The 23,699-nt window shown below is 35.3% G+C and overlaps 1 protein-coding gene across 1 annotated transcript in view; it reads right to left on the bottom strand.

The window, feature by feature from the left end:
- CLPX (caseinolytic mitochondrial matrix peptidase chaperone subunit X) overlaps positions 1–23,699 on the bottom strand; it is a 40,616-nt gene that overhangs the window by 3,811 nt on the left and 13,106 nt on the right. Inside the window, exons 4-12 of the mRNA XM_043555155.1 lie at positions 17,055–17,209; positions 14,449–14,608; positions 13,138–13,179; positions 8,897–9,073; positions 8,355–8,519; positions 7,471–7,559; positions 6,332–6,496; positions 2,599–2,898; positions 906–998 (exon numbers count right to left, since the gene is read on the bottom strand). Coding sequence (XP_043411090.1) covers positions 906–998; positions 2,599–2,898; positions 6,332–6,496; positions 7,471–7,559; positions 8,355–8,519; positions 8,897–9,073; positions 13,138–13,179; positions 14,449–14,608; positions 17,055–17,209 — 1,346 coding nt within the window. The remainder of the gene's footprint in view (positions 1–905; positions 999–2,598; positions 2,899–6,331; positions 6,497–7,470; positions 7,560–8,354; positions 8,520–8,896; positions 9,074–13,137; positions 13,180–14,448; positions 14,609–17,054; positions 17,210–23,699) is intronic.

Raw genomic sequence — 23,699 nt, 5'->3', positions numbered from 1 at the left:
AAGGAAAATACAGTAGATCTTTAAAAAAGTACATAAGGTTTCTTTCTTTTTTTGAGATCGAGAGAGAGAGACAGAGAGGGAGAGAGAGAGCAGGGCAGGGGCAGACAGGGAATCCCAAGTAGGCAACGCACTGTCCGCGCACAGCCCGATGCAGGGCTCGAACCCACAAACCATGAGATGATTACCTGAGCCAAAGTCGGATGCTTAACTGACTAAGCCACCCAGGTGTCCCCATAAAATTTCTTTAAAAATGTTAACTATATCACCTACTCTTCTAGTTTGCATGTTTATAAATCTGTCCTTAATCAGTAACACCTGAAGTCCAGGCCTTCATTAGAGAATATAATCTCAGACTGTCTGTGATACATGTGTAGCTCCAATAAAAAAGTCCTATTGAGATGAGAGAAGTAATAATTAGCAGTGAAATTCTTAAAATAATAAAGTGGATGATGGCAGAAAATAGGCTGGGTCACTAGAATTTGTAACAAAATAAAAAATAGTGAGTTGCTATCATATGACAGAATTTAGGGGTAAAATACCATGATATCTGCAATTTAATTTCAAATAAATAAACAGAAAAGAATGAGGATTTCAGTGGGTCTGAGAAGGTACTCTGGGGAATTTAGTCAAAAGGCCGGAGTAAAATTTTCTAAACTGTCCTTCCTAGATTTTCTCTATTTCATTAATGGTACTATGTGTGCATCCTTTATTGCAAATGCTTTAAAGTTCCTTTTTTATAATAACAAAAAATATAATCTACTGAGACAAAAAAAACACAAAAAACCATAAGAAACAACATCAGGCCAGTTCTCTGGATATGCTTCCAAAGAAGTAACATGGAGGCTTAATATTTGCAAAACCCAGACCAAGAAATAATCTCGTTTTGTATAATAATGCCAACTTACCATTATGGACCGAAGGCCTCGTGCACCTGTTTTTCGTTCTAGTGCCAATCTGGCAATAGCTTTCAAAGCATCCTCAGTAACATTCAGTTCACACTACAAATACATAAAAAGAAATCAGAACTTAGATAATACTTGATGATATTTTCCTAAGATAGCTATAGAGCATTTGATCTATTAACTATTACTACCTACCATCATTCCTAGTCTTTGTAGAACAAAAAGGGACTAGTGCCCTAACTTTACAGATAAAGACTGACCCTATCCCTTTTCAGACTAAAGCATTTTTTGACTATCACTTTCTTCTTAGAAAATACTCTACTCATCATTCATTTTATAGAGTGTTACTAACCACCCTCTCATCCTACAGAACACAAAGGCAAAACTTTAGACAAGTCTGTCTAAATTACCACAAATTTCAAAACAGAGTTCAAATTACTGATACTAAATTTATTAACATACCCAAAAAACATAAATCAAAATCCTTTTGGAACATCAGACTTCACAAAATTTTGGTGTTAAACAAATTTTGGTTACTAATTTCTACTTCCAGAAAATGCAATATTTAAGCAAGGCAATTCTCTCTCATAGTGCCTTAGAACCTCACCTTCAAGCACTTGTTTCTCTCAATTAACCTATGAGAAGGCAATAGTATTCTGAATCACAAATTTGTCATTAGTCTTTGAAGATGTTTTCTAGATTAACATGGACTTTATAGGACTTTATTCAACATTTATTGGACGGCTATGTGTCTACATATTAGAGACTAAATGATGAATTACCATTTTTGCCATCAAGGAACTTAAGTTCTACTGGGTGGTGACAAATAAGCAAACTAGCATTTATAGCACAGCATATGCACATGGTGCTAAGGGAGCACCAGTGTGGGAGCGTTAAAATGAGGCAAGGGGACCACTGAAGGATTTAAGGAGAGGACTAAAATAACTAGCGTTGTATTTATTCATTCACTAGATATTTATTAAGAATATCTATTTGCTGGGCACTATGTTCAATAATATAAAAATGATGCATTCTGGAAGTAAAAAAAGGAAGATAATGATATTCTGGTGGTGGTGGTCAGAAGCAGACTTGAGACAGGGAAGCCAATTAGGAGCCAAATGCATAGGTCAATGTAAAGAATGATAAAGGAGCTTGACATGAGGTAATGGCAGTGGAATGAAGAGAAAGAAACTGATATTTAAAGACCCTAAGTTCATAAAACCCAAAACATAAGCTATGTGATCGGAATTGTGGGGATGTGGGATTGGATGTGTGGTTACACAGAAGTAGATGTGGAAGGTGATAGAACTTTAGACAAAAGTATATAAAAATATACACAGTATGTTTTAACAAAAGCATTTAGAATTTTAAGGCTGAAAGGACAATCCTGTGTGTATGGCTTGAGGGGTAGGGGGTAGGCTACTGGTATAAATTCTCTCTCTATATATGTATACTTAGGCTTTAAGCTTCATTAACAATTTTAATTAAGAAAAAAAACTAAAGCCAACTCCTAAATGTTTAATGTAACACGATGCCTTTCCCAATACTTAGATCCACATTTAGTGAGGTATAGAAATACCAGGTATAGGCTGGTATTCTGGATAAGGAGGACTGCTTTTGCTTTTTGTTGAGCTAATTTATGCAGAGTTCCAACAGCAAAAACCCATAAATTAAGTATGAAAAATAAAAATCTAACCTTATCCATGCTGAATAAGGCCTGGTACTGAGGAATAACAGCATTACGTGGCTCAGTTAGTATTTGTACAAGTGTTTTCTCATCTAGGCTATGCAAAGGAACTACCACAGGCAACCGTCCCACAAACTCGGGAATCATGCCAAATTCAATGAGATCTCTGGCTTCAACATGACGTAATAATCGATCTTTTTCTTCAATGTCTTGGTGAGTATTTGATTCTCCACTTCGATTGGCAAGGTCTGCAGCAGCTGCAGCCCTTCTGCCTTTTCCCAAATTAGATGGTGTTCCAAATCCAAGATACTGCCAAGAAAAGACAGGTATTATAAATAGTAGAATGAAATTGCATTGTACTAAGTACTCTGCATATATTTCTCACATGACCTTTGTAATAGAAGAAAGTTCTATTATCATTCACATTTTATAAGTAAAGAAAATGAGCTTGGAGAGCTTAAGTACCTTGACCAAGCTCTCCTTGCGGTAAGTGGTAAATCCAGGATTTGAACTCAGGCCTATCTGTCTTCAGAATTGAGAACTAAACCACCATTTAATAACCAACTCTCAAAGAATGAATTCTAGGGGTGCCTGGTGGCTCAGTTGATTAAGCGTTCGACTTCTGCTCAGGTCATGATCTCAGAGTTCATGAGTTTGAGCCCCATGTCGGGCTCTGTGATGACAGCTCAGAGCCTGGAGCCTGCTTTGGATTCTTTGTCTCCCTCTCTCTCTCTCTGTTCCTCCCATTTGCTTGCACTCTCTCTCTCTCCCCCCCTCCCCCCACCCCCTCCCTGCTGCTTATATGCTCTCCCTAAAAAATAAAAGATTAAGGGATGCCTGGGTGGCTTAAGCGTCTGACTTCAGCTCAGGTCATGATCTCACGGTTCATGAGTTTGAGCCTCAGGTCGGGCTCTGTGCTGGCAGTTCAGAGCCTGGAGCCTGATTCAGATTCTGTGTCTCCCTGTCTCTCTGCCCCTCCCCTGCTCACTCTGTGTCTCTCTCTCAAAAATTAATAAATGTAAAAAAATTTTAATTAAAAAGTAATAAAATGTGTAAGAACTATAAAAACGGAGATAGTAATTACTTTGTAACCAAAGTTAATTTTGTAATAGCGTAAACAAGTAGTAGTAGTGACTAAGGAACAAGCAGCCTTATGAGGAAATTATGCACAAGTGTCTTAAGTCACTGCTAAGCATTCTATTAAAATCATGATCTGAGGTTGCAGCATACATCAACCTATGAGAATAATTCTGATTTTATAAAAAACATATAAGAATGACATCAAACAAGAATACTACTTTGCTGCAGCTTTTTGCTGCAGGGGTACCTCGCTGGCTCAGTTGGTGGAGCATGTGACTTGATCTCAGACTGTGAGTTCAAACCCCACACTGACTATAGTGATTACTTACAAAAATAAAATCTAAAAACAAAAACAAAAAACACCCATTGTTTAAAAAAAAAAAAAAAGCTGGGTATCTAAGGTATATGGATCTTGCTTCAGTCAGTATAAAAGAACTATACTCCAGGCAACCGTCAGAATGTTTTGACATTTTGGTATTTCATACAGCTTTTGTCAGAAGTATAAGAGAAGCACATGGTCAGCCTAAGTTAAAAATCTATTCCTTGGGGCTCCTGAGTGGCTCAGTCAGTTAAGTGTCCGACTGACTCTTGGTTTCACCTCAGGTCGTGATCTCACTGTTTGTGAGTTTGAGCCCTACACTGGGCTCTGCCCTGGCAGTGTGGAGCCCACTTGGGATTCTCTCTTGTTCCTTCTTTCTGTGCCTCCCTCAGTCACTCACTCTTTCAAAATAAATAAACTTAAAAAAAAAAAAATCCACTCCTCTGACTCTCCACATGGACAGTAGTGTATCAGAAAAAAAAAAAAAAAAAACCACCTTCCATTCAATACTATATATATAATATATGTAAGTATTTATTATATATATATAAACATATATAAAAATACATACACACATTTTATGTTATATGTTTTGTAAATTATATAATACATAATTTATAATTTATATAAATATATATTTAATATATATTAAATTTATTTAATATTAAATTTAACTTATTACATAAATATTAAATACATTAAATTTAATATATTGAATATAAATATTAATGTTTATAATTTATATAATATAAATATGTATTATATAATATATATAATTTACAATTATATATATATAATTTACAAAACATTATAAAACACTGGAAATACAAACCTGAAGACAGCCATTATCCTAAAGGGGCTTACTCAGAGTGAGAACACATGAAGGCGTTAAAAGCATCACAGGACTGTACAGGACTGTAGCAGTGGAAGTAGGAAAAGAGGCACATAGCAGGGAGGGAGGGTAGAAGATGATCAAGAAAGCCTTCACAGATAGACTGCCTGACCAGTTTATCAGACTTGATAACAGACTGATCATCTGTTATCAAGATCATCTTAACAGACTGAGTCTTAAAAGATGAACATATATTTGCCAACTTGATTGAGGTAGGGGAAGGCATGAACAAAGGCAAGAGGAATAAAAGTTAGGAATGCAAGCAGTCTGATATGGTTGGAATATAGGTGCAGTATTTAATATTGTACCCCTGGCTTTCAGTAAGAGTTGATAAAAATAGCCACATGGATGTATTTAATCCTCTGTAAAATCACTACTGACGACTGTCTTACATCTCTCTCTTTTTCATAAAGATCTATGTGACAAACTCTTTTTTTTTCCCCCCACACCCCCGAGCTCAACACCTGAGCTGAGATCAAGAGTTGGAAACTCAACTGAGTGAGCCCCTCAGGCACCCTGACAAACTCGTTTTCAATCTCGGTCTCTCCTGAAGACCTCATACACTTCCTCTTTCAGATAATTAGAACTAGAGCCCAAGATGTCTCCCTACTTTTTGTTAAGAAGTTCAAACGACCTACAACCTAAACCTTCCTTCTACATGTTTCTGATCTCTTTTTGGACATTACTTTTAACTGTTCTTTTCTACATGTTCCAAGTTTCAAATTCTTTTTGGAATAGCTAATTATAATTAAGTATCAGAACATGTTCTTTGTTTTTTTAAAGTACACTCTACACCCAACATGGAGCATAAACTCACGTCTCGAAGATCACAAGTCTCATGCTCTAGTGACTGAGCCAGACAGGCACCCCCAGAATTTTAAATATAAAGTTATCTCCCTCCCTCTTTCTCTCTCATGTACACACAATGAAATGATTTCTTCCAATTTGTCAGTCTAAGCAGAATTTCAAAAGCAAAAACAAATTAACATGAAAAATTAAAATCTAACCTTATCCATGTTGAATAAGGCCTGATACTGAGGAATAACAGCATTACATGGTTCGGTTAGTATCGTACGTGAGTTTTTTCTTATCTAGGCTATCCAAAGAACCACCACAGGCAACCATCCCATCAGCAGCATTATTTTTTTACTGCTACTAAACTACTACTTACACTAGTGGGTACAAAGCCAAGGAGACTTAAAGCAAGCAATGTAGCACAGTTGATCTATGATACATTCATTTAGGTAGAATATTATGTTATATAAAAGAAATCATTTGTGGTTACCGATTATGTAAAACACAAAAACATGGAAAATACTGGTGTGTTTTGGGCTGCTTGACACTATGTTGACATTACATTTTATTGTAATCAATCAACAAATAGTTACTAGGCATGTACCTTGCAGATATGAAGAAGTGCTCCATCCTAATAACCCTTCAGAAAAACTTACCTTTTCATTTTTCCTCCTGCTGATGATTCTGTCTAAGCCATTGAAAGCACCAGATGCAACAAACAGGATGTTTGTTGTATCAACTTGTACTGTTTCTCCACGTAACTTGCGGGAATTCTTTTCTGGAACATTAACTATCGTGCCTTCTAGTAGTTTTAATAACCCCTAAATAAAGAATAAATGATTTATAACATCATTGTGTAAGTGTATTATTTATTGTACTTTAGATAATGAGATTCAAAGGGGAAAATAATGTGGTTATGGTCAATGAGCATAATTAAACAAACTCCCACATTGCTACAACTAACATGAAAATCAAATGCACTATCACACTAACAATTCGTAAATTTATTTGGAATAGTTACAGACTCCTGATGCACTCAGGAAATAGTCAACTTAAAAAGCTGCTTTTGATGGTAAAGATAGAATTCTGACCTAAATACAGGATTATGACTCTGTAAGATGGTAGGCAACCATGGTAGGAACATTGAAAATTTGAAAATAGTTGATTTGTCTTTCACAGAAATTAAAATTCTTTTCTACTGCTAGTATTAAACTTTGAGACTACCTATATTTTGGGAGGCTTTTATAAAAAAATTATCTAGCACATTTTATAAGTGTGACCTTTTTGTCTTGGTCAAAATAAAAATGAAAGCAATTTTCCTTACCCTACAGTTTATGTCATAATTAGTTACCAATAAAAAGTCAAGTTGCAAATAGATCATTAAGACTTCACTTATGACTCTCCATGAAATGAAACACTATTTTATCTATTTTATCCTATTGTCAAGTGAAAAGAATAAGATACATGTACATACTTCATTTATGTCTAATTAGAACCAGAACTTTCAAGAGTCATCTAGAAATGTTTAACTGGGCCTCTAAAGAATAAAACCAACAAAAGTCAAATGTCATTTTTTTCTATTCTTTAAAATAATTTTAATTTCCTAAGAAAGGTAATTTGGTACTTAAAATCACCAACAGCTTTCTGAACTACTTTAAAATGGTATGTGGAGTTTGGGGTGGAAGAAATAAACAAAACAGAATCTAATTGAATGCGAAACCAAACGTACAATATTTGGGAGGTTGATGTATTCCCTTCCTTTTAGTGGGCTTGAACAAAATATTCAACTGCTTACTTGCTGAACGCCTTCTCCACCTACATCCCGTAACTGATGAATGCCTGGCACACTGCCAATCTTATCTACTTCATCCAGAAAGACAATTCCTATAATTTAAGGAGGATTCTATTTATAATATGAAAATGATATACACAAGATAATCTCAGTTTTAAAAGACTAAGTAGCTAGAGAGCAAATATATACAAAGCTTAATTTTATAAAAATACACTGCCTGATCTCCCATTCATCATTGTGTAAATGTTTTATAATTTATTTCATAGAGCATCACTAGGGTATGATAACAATTCTGACATTATTTATCTACCCCACTAATGTTTTCAGGTTCTTTATTCTACGAGGCTGAGATAAAGGTATAGTCTTGAAGCAGGAGGTATATACAGTGCTGGTACTAGCAAAACTTTTTACTCTTTCCCACCTATACTCTTGTCTTAAAGGAATTTGGACAAGAACTTGTCAAGCTCTTCATGTAAATAAGGACAGATGATAGATGGGGAAAGGAGAAATGCAGCATCTAGGACATCCTGTAGGTCAACAAGCTAATCTGTTTCTAGATTCATCCTACACTCTCTTGCCCTTGTCCTTGTCCTCCTAACCCACCCCAGGATCAGGAGTCTAGAGGGAAGTCAGAACAGGAAAAATAATGATAGCATTAAGGATCTAATGGAATAATAATCTGGCCTGTTTTCACCCTAGTAGCCATCTTATGACAATAAGGCAAAAGCAAACTTTGTGGTCCTTAGTATGCTAGAAAATGTTTAACATAGCTACCTTTATACAATTACAAAGTTTTATTCCTCAACTCAAAACAAGAATTATAGGATCTCTTAATGCTTTCCCAATAGTCTACATCTGGGGATAGACAAACTATACTGAAAACATACCTTGCTGTGCTTTTTCTACATTATAATTGGCATCTTGGAGCAGTTTGGCAATCACAGATTCAATGTCTTCGCCTACATATCCAGCTTGAGTCAAAGTTGTACAGTCACAGATAGCAAAAGGAACATCAAGGCATTTAGCTAGAGTTTGTGCCAGCAGAGTTTTACCTACAAATAGAAATAGCAACTAAAAGTTTACGAAAAATATGTTGATATACAATTTCTCTACAAAAATGTAAAATGTATTAAATCTAAATAGTATATAATAAAAAATTACTTATACATCTTTTCTCTACTATTGTTCAGATTTAATGGTATGTTATTTTTATTACTCCTATTAAGATGTTAGGGATTGGGCTAAAGGGCATTGCCAATTCCTCAAATTCAGCCTGAAGTCTATGCACAGATACTGATAATGTATCCAAAGGACTGGCCCTTAGATTTCTTCCCAAGAGCCAGAATCCCCCAATCATAAGACACAGCTTGCAGAATCATTTATATTCTTTTTTTTTTTTAATGAGTAATTTTTTCAGGAAGTTATTTACCTGACCCAGTTGGTCCAAGCAGCAAAATATTACTCTTTTCAAGCTTTATGTCATCATGGGAAGAATCCAATACTTCACCTCCTCGTTTTTCCTGAGGTATTTGTTGATTTACCTGTTGCTGCATTGATGCTCCTAGAGCATTACCATGTGGACTAATTCCAGCAATCTGAAGCAATTCTGAAAGAATGACAAAGAAATTATTAGAGCTTCATTTGATCTTACTTGAAAAAATACCCAATAAAACCCTAAATCTAAGACCAAACACATATTTAGAAAAACAAATATTCTGATATTCTGTCTTACCTAAAAAGGAAGAAAACCTCAAATTATCTAGTCACAAATGTAAAACATATGATTATTCAGGGAACCTTAAGTAAAATAAATGGATTCTTTTTACCCTCCTTATTTATGTAAATCCCTTTAACTTAAGGGAAGGCAGTGTAAAGGAAGGAGAACAGTGCTGACAATCACAAAGCTTTAGCTTTGGTCTTTCCATTGTGTCTAAAAAGATCTGTGATCCTGGGCTAGTCATATAAACTTTGTGTTTCTGTTTCCTAACCTAGAAAATGGCAATAATACCTGCCCTATCAATTTCAAACACATGGTTGGAAGGTATAAGAATAAAATGCAATTCATTTGGAGGCACTTTAAAAGACATATATAGATTTTTTCATTACAAATGAAGGACTATAGAAAAAGCAAGACACATTGAACACAGTGAACACAGTAAGACAACCAAGATTAAAACAGAGAAATAGGGAACCTGGGTTCTAGTCCTTTTCTATCACTGTGTGGCTGTAGGTCCATGGCAAATCACTTAACTTTACTGGGCCTGCTTCCTTACCTATTAAATGAAATTATCAAGATATATGACTTCTATAGTCTCTTTCACATCTAAAAAATGATTCTGTGAGTCTACCAGAGGAACCAAATACAGTAAGACTCACTATCTCTGGTTCTATCTGAATTTTGATTTTATAGGATCTTGAATGGATCTTTCCAGTCCCTTTATAAGACACACAATGCTTAACTAAATGGGAATGGTATTGCTGGTGAACTATCAGTTTATCAATTGGGTGCCTAAAAAGAGAACAACTTTGTTCTTACTCTCTGGGCTGAAGGAAAGAATTCCAATAGTCTTTTCAGTTATCCAGATTTGTAAATATCCATACTGTTCCTCATCATCAGCATTTGAGGAATCTGTGCTCATATCCTACTTGTTTATATTTTCTGGATTTGTTTTTAGGTTGTTTCTAATAAATGGATTAAGAATATCAGTACTTTCCAATGCATTACTGTTTTAATCAAACCAATATATAGATGTTCAGTTAACATAACTATTATTATGGTCCTATTCCATCTGGCTGGCACTTTCAAATTATCTTAGGGTCACACTTAAAGTAAATGGTTATCCTGGGGCACCTGGGTGGCTCAGTTGGTTAAGCGTCCAACTTCAGCTCAGGTCACGATCTCATGGTTCGTGAATTCAAGCCCCACACCCGACTCTGCACTAACAGCATAGAGCCGGCTTGGGATTCTGTCTACTTCTCTCTCCGCCCTTCCCTCGCCTGTTCTCTATATCTTCCTCAAAATAAATAAAGATAAAGTTTAAAAAAATAGGCTTTCAATAAACATTTTAAATTGTGTTACATTTGATGGTTATTAGCGAATAATTCACAATGCTGTGCCTCATTATAATCCATATCAGGAAAAAAAATGCTGTCTCTTACATGAGTTTAGTTAGTTAGCTAGTTGTCCCCAGTAAAAGAAAATTTCTTTTTTTATTTCAGCAAAATCTAGTTAGGAATTGTCACAATATAGGAAGAGGCTTTTGCTCGAGTGTAGGTTGGCCCAATGGGGTAAAAATTATTAGGTGAACAAAAATTTGAACAGAAGTGCAAGAAGCATATTAACTACAGTAGAGTCACAGAGTAAATGTGTTTAAGTTTTTAAAAAAATTATTTATTTTGAGAGAGAGACTGGGAGCAGGAGAGGGGCAGAGAGAGAGGGAGAGAGAGAATCCCAAGCAGACTCTGTGCGGTCAGTGCACAGAGCCCGACATGGGGCTTTCGAAACTGCGAAATCATGACCTGAGCTGAAATCAAGCCACTCAGGCACTTCACGATAAATGTATTTGACTTACACATGATTTAAGTTAAATTTAAAAGAGAGGAATAATTTAAATAGTACATGATGTTTGTCATTCCATTTCATGAAATTATGTTCCAGAGTAAACTTGAAATAACTCTCCTTTCATTTAGTTTGTTTTTCTGCATCTCTCTCAATGCATGAAGCAGCTCTCTACAATCAGTGAGCAGACTAGTGTATGGTTAGTTGCATGGAGTTCATTAGCCATATGGCCCTGGGCAAATTCCTTAAAATTTCCGTAGTTCACTTTTCTTATCTATAAAATGGAGGTGAAAATAATAGTTTCTGTCTCATAGGTGTTAGGAAGATTAAATCAGTTAAAATATGTAAAACACTTAGAACTGTACCTGGCAGAGTTTTATAAATGTTATAAAAGAATTTGCTATCAGTATTGCTATTTTCCTAGTATTTAAGTTACTTGTATAACATAGCCCTTAATGCAAGCCAACTGTTTCATCTGGTGCTCAACTTAAGAAAAACATTATGTTCCAATGATGGAGACAAAATCTATCAGTCTTATTGAGAGTAGTATATCTGACATGTGATTTCCAAAAGAAACTTTAAAGAATATTTTGATTATGTGTCACTTTAGGTCTAATGTCCTAACTTTAGAACCTATAACCCCACATATAACAAGTGGAAACTATACATGAAAATAAATTCTATTTAAGTTTTCAAAATATTACTTTCCAAGTCAATCTGTCATTATAATTATGAATTGCTTTTACCTAGGTTCTTAGATAGTGTTACTTGTTAACATTTAAATTTCATTAAATCACTACAATATATTTCTTTCAAAATATTCATTATAGACTTTCCTTTACTAATTTAATTCATACTAGCTTCACAAGTTATCTGTCCAAATTTATGAATATAGCACTGACAGCATATTTGATTATATTTTTGGTTTAGAAAATAAAAATTATACATGGACTTAAAGTTTATTATTTAGATCTTACATTCTTATATATAATCTAATTCTACTGCATTGTATTTAATCTTACCATGCATGATATACTTATTATTTCCATACAATTTAAGAATAACTAGAAATAGTACAATTTTATTACATGCACTAGATCTCATGCCAGAATTGGTAAACTAGTTATATTCTCATGGCTCATCCAGTATATACAGTATACTTCAAACAGTAGATACATAATATAGCTTGGTTCAAAGGCAAATATAAAAGTACCAAACTTATAGGTAAAATGTGTTCATAGTGGCTTATCTGTTTTATTTTGTTATTTTAATTACTGAAACAAAATGCAACGTGAATTTTTAAAATATTTTATTTACTTAAGCAATCACTCCATCCAATATGGAGCTCGAACTCATGACCCCGAGACCAAGAGTCGCATGCTCCTCCAACTGAGCCAGCTAGGTGCCTCTTTTTGTGAGCCTTTACCATCTGTGCAGCACTACATATCCACATCCAAAAAAATGCGTGCAAGACAACAGAATGGCCACTATCCTTAGAATATCAGGTCCTTCCACACCCTCCATCAGACTATCTGATGCTTACAGGGACAATTCAGGGCTGGAAACACTGAGTTGGGGCTTAGTCATAATTTGCAAGGCTATACCAAGTTTCATAAACACCAAAAATAAAAAGTGTGGTTTCTGGCAAAGGGAATCTGGAAGATAATCTGTCTCCCCCAAAATTTCTGTCACACATAAGCAGGCCAACTCTGCTTGTATGGGGGGTTAAAAGATATAAAATAGCAAGCTACAGATTTTAAAAAACACAACTCCTGTTAACATGCATATAGGTATATATTTATAGAGAAGAACTATATATAATATTTTTTATTTCTCTAACATTATACTTTAAGAAATATCACAACAGAAAAGATAAAAATTGAATATGTGAAGTAACCCAACATATATAAAGTACACATGCTAGCTATGAAAAACTGTTCCAAAGTTATATATACCATGTATGATAAGCATGTTTAGATAATATACAATATCTTTCTTGGTAATACACAAGCTAATATATATCTACCATCACTACTGCTGACATCCTTCACTGAGATAAATCTCAAAAGGAAGAATGATTACAGAGGAGGACCTGAGGAGAGGTCACTTACTTGTAAATCTGTACTCATCCTCCCGTCTTCTTATTTCTAATTCTAAGAAAGAGGATAAAATGACAACATGAAAATGTATATTTGTTTAGTTTGGAGGAACAAATGAGGGATATCTCCCTTCTTGCCCTCTTCTAAATATACATAAAGAATGTGTTCATTAATGCTTTGTAGCTTTTCACATTATGAAAAAATCTATATGTTACATCCTGTCTATTATTAAAAACATTAAAAACCCAAACATGTTAACGATGGCTGTCCAGTTGCTAATACCCACATTTGTCAAGTACTAACTTGGTATTTAAGAAAACAGAAGCAATAATTTAAATCTTCAACGAAAGTTTAAACTGCTCATATCATAAATACCGTATAACCATCTGTTTTCCCTATACTTCGAACACCTTAACTACTGATTTGCTGACTGAAAGAACCAGAAAAAATCGTTTTGTGTCATGACTAGATAATGCTATTTGGACTTTATAAAAATGAAGGCTCCAGGTCTTCCATTAGTTATTATGACTTATACTTTCTAAAAATAAAGTAACTGATACTACCACATAACTATTTACAGTAAATTCAACAAGTGAACAAGTTGTCTTCAATGAGCCAGTAAGTTATATATTTAATAGCTACCAAAAGTAATCAAAGGATATTATATAGTTTTTTAAATATAAGTATTTAGTAGAACTCCCTCAAATTGTAAAATGATGACTAAAAGAATGTAAAACGGTATATTACAGGCCTAAATAAGAAATCAGGGCTCCCTGGCCAATTAAAAACAAAAAAAAAACTTTAAAAAACTTGCATTTTACTCTATTCATAGTTTTTTAAATAATATCATCCTATTAATTTAACACACATTATTGTCTACAGTAAATTTAAATTATATAGTATATCAGTAATATCAGAATCTATCATTAATAGGCATTATACAAATTTGCCCTTAATCTTACATATACTCTGTAGCTGGGGTCTAAACAGGAAAGAATGCTGTATATGTTGTGTGACAGTGATCATCTATCTTCATACATCTCTGACTGAGGCACATGATCTGGTAATAGGGAACCAATTGTGGTGAAGTCTATAATTCAAAGATTATGTCTCAATCTCTACTCCAGTTACTTTCAAACATTTTTCACTGAGACCCTTGATAAGAAATACATTTCACTCTGTGACTCAGAACCCATGCACATATAACTGAAAACAAAGTTTTATGAAATACTAAAAGAATTTTAGGACAAAAGCAAGGAGTTGCAAATAAAGATTACCTCTAAGTATGTACACTCTATTTTAGTCAGTTATCAAAACACTAACCTCTAGGTGTTAATGATGTCTGCTTCTCAACCTCTGCTTGCTGTCTCAGATTAGCTGGGATATTGTTATATATTCTCTTATAATGATTGTACACAGCAACTGAAAGCACCTTCTTAGCAAATGATTGGCCAACAACATACTTGTCGAGGTAGTTATAAATCTGAAAAATGATTGGTTATGAATAATTTACTATGAGCTATCATTAAAAAAAACACATACACACATTAAGAAGTTATACAGTGAGCATATTTGCTCACAGTTTTAAATTTGAACAAAGACCCATCAAAAACAAAATGCCAAGGGTATGATACTTATGCAGCAATGATTCAGAAGCCCCAAACCTATGTGGACAAAAACACAATTCATTTGTTCTTTAGCTTAACAAAGTATCACTGTACTCATATAATGCTCTGCTGGTTTCTGTTCTATATATAATGTCATTAATCCTAATTTTTAAAAGTTGATTATTAAAGTCACTTGGAATACCTACATATGCCACCAGGAGTTTAAAGATATCATCATTAATGTAAATCATTAAAATAAATCCTTTATTATTGTATTTATTTATTTATTTATTTATTTTGAAAGAGAGAGAGAGAGAGAGAGAGAGAGAGTGTGTGTGTGTGTGTGTGGGTGTGTGTGTGTGTGTGAGCAGGGGAAGGGCAGAGAGGGAGGGAGACAGAGAATCCCAAACAGGCTCCGCACTGTCAGCGCAGAGCCTGAGGTGGAGCTCAATTCCATGAACCCATGAGATCATGACCTGAGCTGAAATCAAAAGCCAGGCGCTTAACCAACTGAGCCACTCAGGTGCCCCAAAATAAATCCTTTCTATACCTCCCTCAATCACATGAATGATATTCTTCAGAAAGATAACATATTATAAATCTACTCTTTTAAAAACTAGGCATTATATAATTAAAGCCATTACCAGCAGCTATATGTTCGAATATTCACAAATATTTAGGTTTTTTCTCAGCCATTAACTTTAAAGCTACTCATTTATCTACATGGTAATCTAAAAAACCTTGTTCTTAGAAACTAAAGCTCTGTTTGAGACTTGGATATTGCTAACAGCATGGAACCTGTGGTAAATTCCTTCAGCTTTTAGTAAACAGAAATTAACTGTTAGGGTGCCTGGCTGGCTCAGCTGGTTAAGTGTCCAACTTCAGCTCAGGTCATGATCTCGCGTTAGTAAGTTCGAGCCCCTCATCAGGCTCTCTGCTGTCAGCATGGAGCCCACTTCAGATCCTCTCTCCCTCCCCTGCTTGCTCTTTCTCTCAAAAAATAAACTTAAAAAAAAAAAATTAACTGTTAATATTCACTAACTCCTGAAAATAGTTAAGTTACCTATTTTCTAGAACTTTAACTCTAATGTCTAAAGTCTAGACAACCTAATGGAGTATACAAAGGTCAATAGCTATATTTACCATTACACTATATTTACATGATAAATTCTTTAGTTGTTAACCACATGCTTTTTATTATGTTTTTTTTAAAATCTTCTTGATTTCTGGGGCTCCTGGGTGGTTCAGTCGGTTAAGCATCTGACTCTTGGTTTCAGCTCAGGTCATGATCTCGCTGTTCAAGACTTCAAGCCCCGTGCACTGTTAGTGCAGAGCCTGCTTGGGGATTCTCTATACCTCTATATCTGCCCCTCCCTAGCTCTGTTTCTCTCTCTCTCTAAACAAATAAACTTAAAAAAATCTTGATTCCTCACAAATTATATCTATGAATTATTAAATCTGCCACAGCACAATGGAAATAAATGGACTGGTGTCTTAACAGCATAAGAAAGCTACACTGAAGCAGGGGGTGAGAAATAATCTAAGTGTGCAAACATTTGAGACATGCAGAACAGAGGGCACATAGCCCCAGGGCCAGGCTCCCTGTTCTCAGAAAGAACAGACCAAGTACCCAATGTAGCTGGTAATACATTCTGCCATGTTTCATATGGCCAGATCATAGTCTGTCTGAGACTCCTGGAAGGAGCCCACACCACAAAAGCCACAGTGCTATACAGGACAGCCCTGATACACTAGTTGTGAGAAAATTTTGCTTCCATTGTTACACTGAGGCTGTTTTACCAGACAATAGACTAATTTATGGGGAGAAATTGCAGCCTGGTGTTAATAAGGGGCCCCAACTAAGAAAAAGAAATCCATAGCTGCTCAATTTTATGGATATTATTTTTTTATTTTTCTAAGTAGGCTTCATGCCCAGTGCAGAGCCCAATGCAGAGCTTGAACTCATGACCCTGAGATCAAGACTTGAGCTGAGATCTAGAGTGGGACGCTTAACCAACTGAGCCATCCAGAGACCCCTGGGTATCATTTTAGATTAATTTAGTATGAACACCATTTTAACAATCATCCAACTCTATTTCATTGCTACTGAATGCAATAATCATAACATGGGAAAATAGCATTGGGACTCCATACATAAATTCCAAGTACCAAATATCAATAAGAATTTAGCTACATATAGTCTATATTAAGAACTTAATACTTGCTTAGGTACTAGCATTAAGATCCAATGTCAACTGGGAGAGGGGAGCAATGAAATGTTTTCAAGACAAAGTGCTTATAGGACTGAGCTAAGACCTATACCTTCTTGGGGGGAGGAGGTGGTTTCTGTTGGAAAGCCAATTTTACAGCTTCTGCTGCTGATTCAGGTTCTTTAATTATGCTTTTCTTGGAGTCTGCTTCAGATAGCACAACAAAAAAATGATGACATTTTTCACACTTCACAAAGCGGGTGGATGCTGTAAAAGGAAAGGTCAGCAGAGAAAAATAAATAATTCAAATAGCATTTAACATTAAAAACTCACTGTAAATGAAAACTATACACTTGACAAAAAGTAGGTTTGTAGTTCCTTCACTAGACACAACAAACAACCTAGTTTACATCTAAGATAGATGATACAGATAAATGAGTTCATTAAACCACATTTTGTTCATTTCCACTAGGTTCTTTCATTTTGTGATATACTTCATTAAGAGAAAAGATTGGCTGACATTCTTTCAACTTCCCATTCATTAAATTTAATTTTAAAAACAACCACTATAAAAATATTAATCACTTATTTTATTGAAATACTTGAATGAAAAACTGTGAAAAAAAAGTAAAGCACAAGTAAATTATTCTATTTTTTCAATATTTCCTTATGAAAAACTTCAAATATACACAGAAGTTAAAAGAGAGAAATCAGGAGTGCCTGGGTGGTTCAGTCAGTTAAGCATCCAACTTTGGCTCAGGTCATGATCTCGCAGTTTGTGAGTTCGAGCCCCAAGTCGGGCTCTGTGCTGACAGCTCAGAGCCTGGAACCGGCTTTGGATTCTGTCTCCCTCCCTCTGCCCACCCCCTTGTGCTCTCGCTCTCATAAATAAATATTTAAAAAAAAATAATAAAAGAAATCAACTCCAATCACCCAGAAAAAGGGGAAAAAAAAGTATATTCTTTAGGTTCCTTTCAAGCCTATGAGCATTTTTATTTTTTTTTTCAACGTTTTTTATTATTTATTTTTGGGACAGAGAGAGACAGAGCATGAACGGGGGAGGGGCAGAGAGAGAGGGAGACACAGAATCGGAAACAGGCTCCAGGCTCCGAGCCATCAGCCCAGAGCCCGACGCGGGGCTCGAACTCCGGGACCTCGAGATCGTGACCTGGCTGAAGTCGGACGCTTAACCGTCTGCGCCACCCAGGCGCCCCCCAAATCATGGTTTTAAAAATGCTCATAGGGGGGCGCCCAGGCGCCCCCCAAATCATGGTTTTAAAAATGCTCATAGGGGGGCGCCCAGGCGCCCCCCAAATCATGGTTTTAAAAATGCTCATAGGGGGGCGCCTGGGTGGCGCAGACGGTTAAGCGTCCGACTTCAGCCAGGTCACGATCTCGAGGTCCCGGAGTTCGAGCCCCGCGTCGGGCTCTGGGCTGATGGCTCGGAGCCTGGAGCCTGTTTCCGATTCTGTGTCTCCCTCTCTCTCTGCCCCTCCCCCGTTCATGCTCTGTCTCTCTCTGTCCCAAAAATAAATAAATGTTGAAAAAAAAAACAAAAAACAAAAAAACCATGATTTGGTAAACATAAAATTGTTTCATGCCTTCCTAATTTTTATCTTTAACAACTCCACTAGTTCTTATTTCTTTAGCCTAAAAACCACTAAGAAACTAACAAAATAACATTCTCACTCATACTGACTTATAGATAATCATACAGCTTTTGAAAACAATAAAATAACAATTAAAAATGAGGGTAAAAAAAGGGTCTCAATTCCAATGCATCAGCTATAGAATAACCTATGTTAAACCAAAGTGGATTTTTTTATCTCCTTTTAAAACACAGCTGTAGGATATATGTATATGGACATAAACTCTTAACCTTCTCTAAGCCTACCCCTACTAATGGTAAAGGTACCTTGGAAAGCAGCACAGAAGAGACTCTCACACAGATTACTAACAGATACAGAACAAAAGATACACAGGAATTAGTTACAGGTTGGTAGGTCTGGGTAATACATTTTTGTATTAACCTTTGTGTAATCTAACTAGAAAAACTGCAAAGAAGAATATTTAAGTCTATGAGAATCTCTCTTATGGGAATAGTGTAACTACCTATTCATAGATTACAAGAAAAACTGTACTGGTAAGCACACCTAAATCTCACAAAATAATCTATATTAAAAAAACCCCAGACAATTCCATAGTTCAAAAATAAATCTAATTATTAATTCAATCTAATGCTTATTTGTCTATTCTTAAACACAAGGCCAATCAAAAATACGTCTGGATAAACTCTAGCAGCAAATTTTAAACTAGAAAAGAGATCATCCATGCTTTCTTTGTATTAATCACCTATAAATGCTTACCTCAAGAAAGAGACCACACTATTCCAAGTACCTTTGGTTTTACACAAGCCCCAATACATTATCACCATTCCCCACCATTGGGAAAGATAGTCAATGGTCTTTACTCTAAAATGAAGCTTCATCTTACAATTGTTACTGATGGTAAACAGGGCAAGGATTAAAGGGCAGAGAATCCTCTGATCTAGTTCAGGCTGTTTGACAGGAAAATCTGGCCTGAGAACATAAGAACAAAATATTTCTCTAAAGAAATTAGGTCAAAGGGAAAGAGACTAAACACCAACAAATCTCATTCCTCTTTGCTTACCACAGATGAGTTATTTACATTCTATTTGAATATCACAATACCAATTTGACGATGGAACATGTTTAATGTATACCCAGGTTAATTTTATTTATTAAAATGCTGTCTCAGAAAAAAAAAATAATACAAGCACTGCAATGCTTATTTTTTACTCATACAGACAAGTGGCAAAATCTAATTTTGTTGAATTGTCAGGGAATAAACTTTCCTTTAAATGATTACTACAAGTATACTATATTCTTTTACATACAAAATACTAATCCCAGTAAACATGCTTGTATTAAATGCCAACAATAGATTACTTCCGTAAAAACTCTCATATTTGTTGAAATGAAAGTTCTTCATGATTTCGAACATGTTTCAGGGCCCAACATTAAATCTCCAAACCAAACAGAAAAGTTTAATTCCTACTGTATTAAGACATGTAAGTACAGTAAGCCTTCAAAAAGTATTATATACATAAAAATAAAAACAACTAAAATAAATAAAAGTGGGGAGACTATTCACATTTGACAAGTTGTTATTTAAATAGGCAAAAGAAAACTGAAGAACAATATACATTTGTCCTTATAATAAAATATTTCTTAGATATTATTCTTACTTCGATTCCTGATGACTTTCTATGCATTCATAATGCTATCTATAAAAATTGTATTTTATTTCCACAAAGTCAAACAAGAATAATACCACAGTAAGAGAACATAAAAATCCCTACATATACATGGGAGATGGAATATATACAGACAGGTCCATGAGCTAATAGTTCTTACACTTTGGGAAAAAAGGACAATAAAAGTTATATAAAATTCAAATTTCAGTGTCTTTATACAAAGTTTTATAGGAACACAGCGATCCTCATTCGTTTACATTGTCTATGATTGCTTTCTCCCCATAACAGCAAAGGAGAAGAGTTGCAACACTGACTACAGGGCCCACAAAGCCTAAAATATTTACTATTTGGCCTTTCATAGTAAAAGTTTGTTGACTCCTGCTATACGGTATTTATAGGAAAGAACTACCCATAGAATGAAAGAATATGTTCACAAATCATACATCTGGATAAAGGTCTAGTATTCAGAATATATAAAGAATTCTTTGTAACTTAACAACAAAAAAGACAACCCAATTTAAAAATGGACAAAGGATTCAAACAGTCTTTTCTACAAGAAGATACACAAATGGCCAATAAGTCCATGAAAAAAAATGCTTAACATCTTTAGTCATTAGAGAAATGCAAATCGAAACCACAATGAGATGCCACTTCATATCTCTATGATGGTTACAATAAAAAAGAGCAGTGTTAAAGAACATGTTGAGAAATTAGAACCCTCATACATTGCTAGTCAGGTTGTCAAATGGACAGAATAACATAGGTTATTCTATAGCTGATGTAAAGTTTGGTAGTTTCTTAAAAAATTAAACACAAACTTACCATTTCACTCAGCAATTCTACTCCTAAGCATATACCCAAGAAAAGTAAAAACATGTACACACAAAAACTGGTATACAAATGTTCACAGTAGCATTATTCATAGTAGTCAACAAGCAGCAACAGTTCAAATGTCCATCAATGATGAGTGGATACACAAGGAATACTATCAGCCACAAAAAGCAATGAAATACTGATATATAATAGAACACAGATGAACCCTGGAAACCTGAAAGATGAAGGCAAAAGAAGCCAGACATAAAATGCCACATATTGTATAATTCTATTTATATGAAATACCTGGAATAGACAAATCCATAAAGACAGCAAGTAGGTTTATGGTTGCCAGGGAGGGGAGGGAAAGGGGTAGAAAGTGACTACTTAAGGGGGATGGGGCTTCTCTTTGGGGTGACAAAAATGTTCTGGAATTAGATAGTAGTGACAGATCTAAAACTTGATGAATATACTAAAAACTCCTAAAATGTACACCTTAAAAGGAAAGGACTAGACCTGTATATATCAGCACACAACTCTAAAAAAATTGCTGAGGCGAGGGGCACCTGGGTGGCTCAGTTGGTTGAGTGACCGACTTCAGCTCAGGTCATGATCTCACGGTTTGTGAGTTCGAGCCCCGCATTGGGCTCTGTGCTGACAGCTTAGAGCCTGGAGCCTGCTTCGGATTCTGTGTCTCCCTCTCTCTCTGCCCCTCCCCCACTCATGCTCTATCTCTGTCTCAGAAATAAACATTAAAAAAAAAAATTTTTTTTTAATTGCTGAGGCGAAAAAAAATTGGTAAAAACATGAACAATTTGATACCATTTATGCTTTTTAAAAGTTACATGTTTGATGAAGATATATTACAGAAATGTATCTTTAACTTTTACCTACAAAGTTCTACCTTTTTTCTTATAAAGGGGGATACACACATACATTCCTCAGGTAATTAAAAATAATTAAAAATGACCAAAAAAAGTAGATAGTTATCTAAACATGCCATTCATGGGGTGCCTGGGTGGCTCAGTCGGTTGAGCGTCCAACTTGGGCTCGGGTCATGATCTCACGGTTTGTGGGTTTGAGTGCTTGTGTCAGGCTCTGTGCTGACAGCTCAGAGCCTGGGGCCTGCTTCAGATTCTGTGTCTCCTCCTCTCTCTGCCCCTCCCATGCTCATGCTCTGACTCTCAATAATAAATAAACTTCAAAAAAAAAAAAAATCTAAACAGGCCATTCACAAAAGAACTACAAGTGACCAAAAAGCACATAAAAAGATGTTTATGAACCAGTAAGTAAATAAATGCAGATGCAAACAAAATGAATGGCCCGAGATTCAACAAAACTCTCCAATTTTCAGTGAGTAGACACAGAAGATCCTCAGCATCCAAAAGAGATGCATTCTGAAGAGACTTGTACTATGGGTGAATAAAACCAAGAGAGGAGGGCCTCATCTCACTGTTGAGGGCCTACCACTCCTATGGAGTAAAGTTCCAGAGGATAAGACAGTGTCATGTTCATCGCTGTTTATTTTCTGAGCCTGGCAGTGTCAGTCTCAAGAGATATTTGCTTACTAAATTATTTATAAGGATCTACTCTTCTTTTACTCTTTTCTTCCCTATTCTCTACTTCCACGTCCCCTCTCCCCAATTAGAATTCTCAAAGGAAACCACTTCAGCCCTAAGTTGATTAGATAATATTAAAAATCGTGTTTTCCACACTTGGTCTCATTGTTAAACATACATATTCTAGGATACCATCCAACATCTACAGAATCTTATCTCCAGGGAAGGAGAGAATCTGTATGTTCAAGAACCACCTTGGGGTGCCTGGGGGGCTCAGTGCCCAGCTGGCTCAGTTAAGCTAAGCATCTGACTCTTGATTTCAGCTCAGGTCATGATCTCAGGTTTGTGAGATTAAGCCTCACATTGGGCTTTGCATTGACAGTGAGGAGCCTACTTAGGATTCTTTCTCTTAAAAAAACCACAACCAACCACCCTCAATGATTAATACAACCTGGCAAGTTTTGAAAACACTGTGTAGAAGAAAAATAAATTTCATCTATCCTTAGAGAATTCCAGTTGGTAAAAATGTATGGAATAGGAACTTCTGAATAGCAAATCTTCACTGCTCTGTGACCCTGGATGAGTTACTTACACTTGCTAAAATCTTAGCTTCTTCACTAAGCTAAGAAAATGAGGATATGCTCTCTCCTGACAAAAGTAAGATTGTGAGAATAAAATTATATATACTGGCGTTTATTAAATATTAGTTTCTTTCCTTTTCTACTCTAAGAAATTATTCTTTAAGTCTACAAAGATTGAAATCTTTCTCTGGAAAAAAAAAGAAAATTCTTGATTAAAAATGTATGCCAATAGGACATTGCCATTATGAACTGAGCAATTCTCAGACTCTCTAAAAGAATTTTATCGCTTCATACCAGATTTGTTAATAGCAAATGTTATTTAGAAGTTTTATCATCTAGTTCTACCACTTTCATTTTATGTTGCAACCAAATTAGTATTCATTCAGACTGATTCCTCTCTTTGATCTCTTATGAGGCAAAACCACGAAGAGAATCTCAAACATTCCACCTATAGAATGGAACGACTTTAAAAGTCTTTCCAAAAATTGTAAAAACATGCTACATATAGTACTTTCTCATACAGTGGC

This window comes from Prionailurus bengalensis, chromosome B3, assembly GCF_016509475.1.
Source record: "Prionailurus bengalensis isolate Pbe53 chromosome B3, Fcat_Pben_1.1_paternal_pri, whole genome shotgun sequence".
NCBI classification, from domain to species: Eukaryota; Metazoa; Chordata; class Mammalia; order Carnivora; family Felidae; genus Prionailurus; species Prionailurus bengalensis.
The sequence above is the reverse complement of the archived record's forward strand: the minus strand, read 5'-3'. Positions and strand labels throughout refer to the sequence as shown.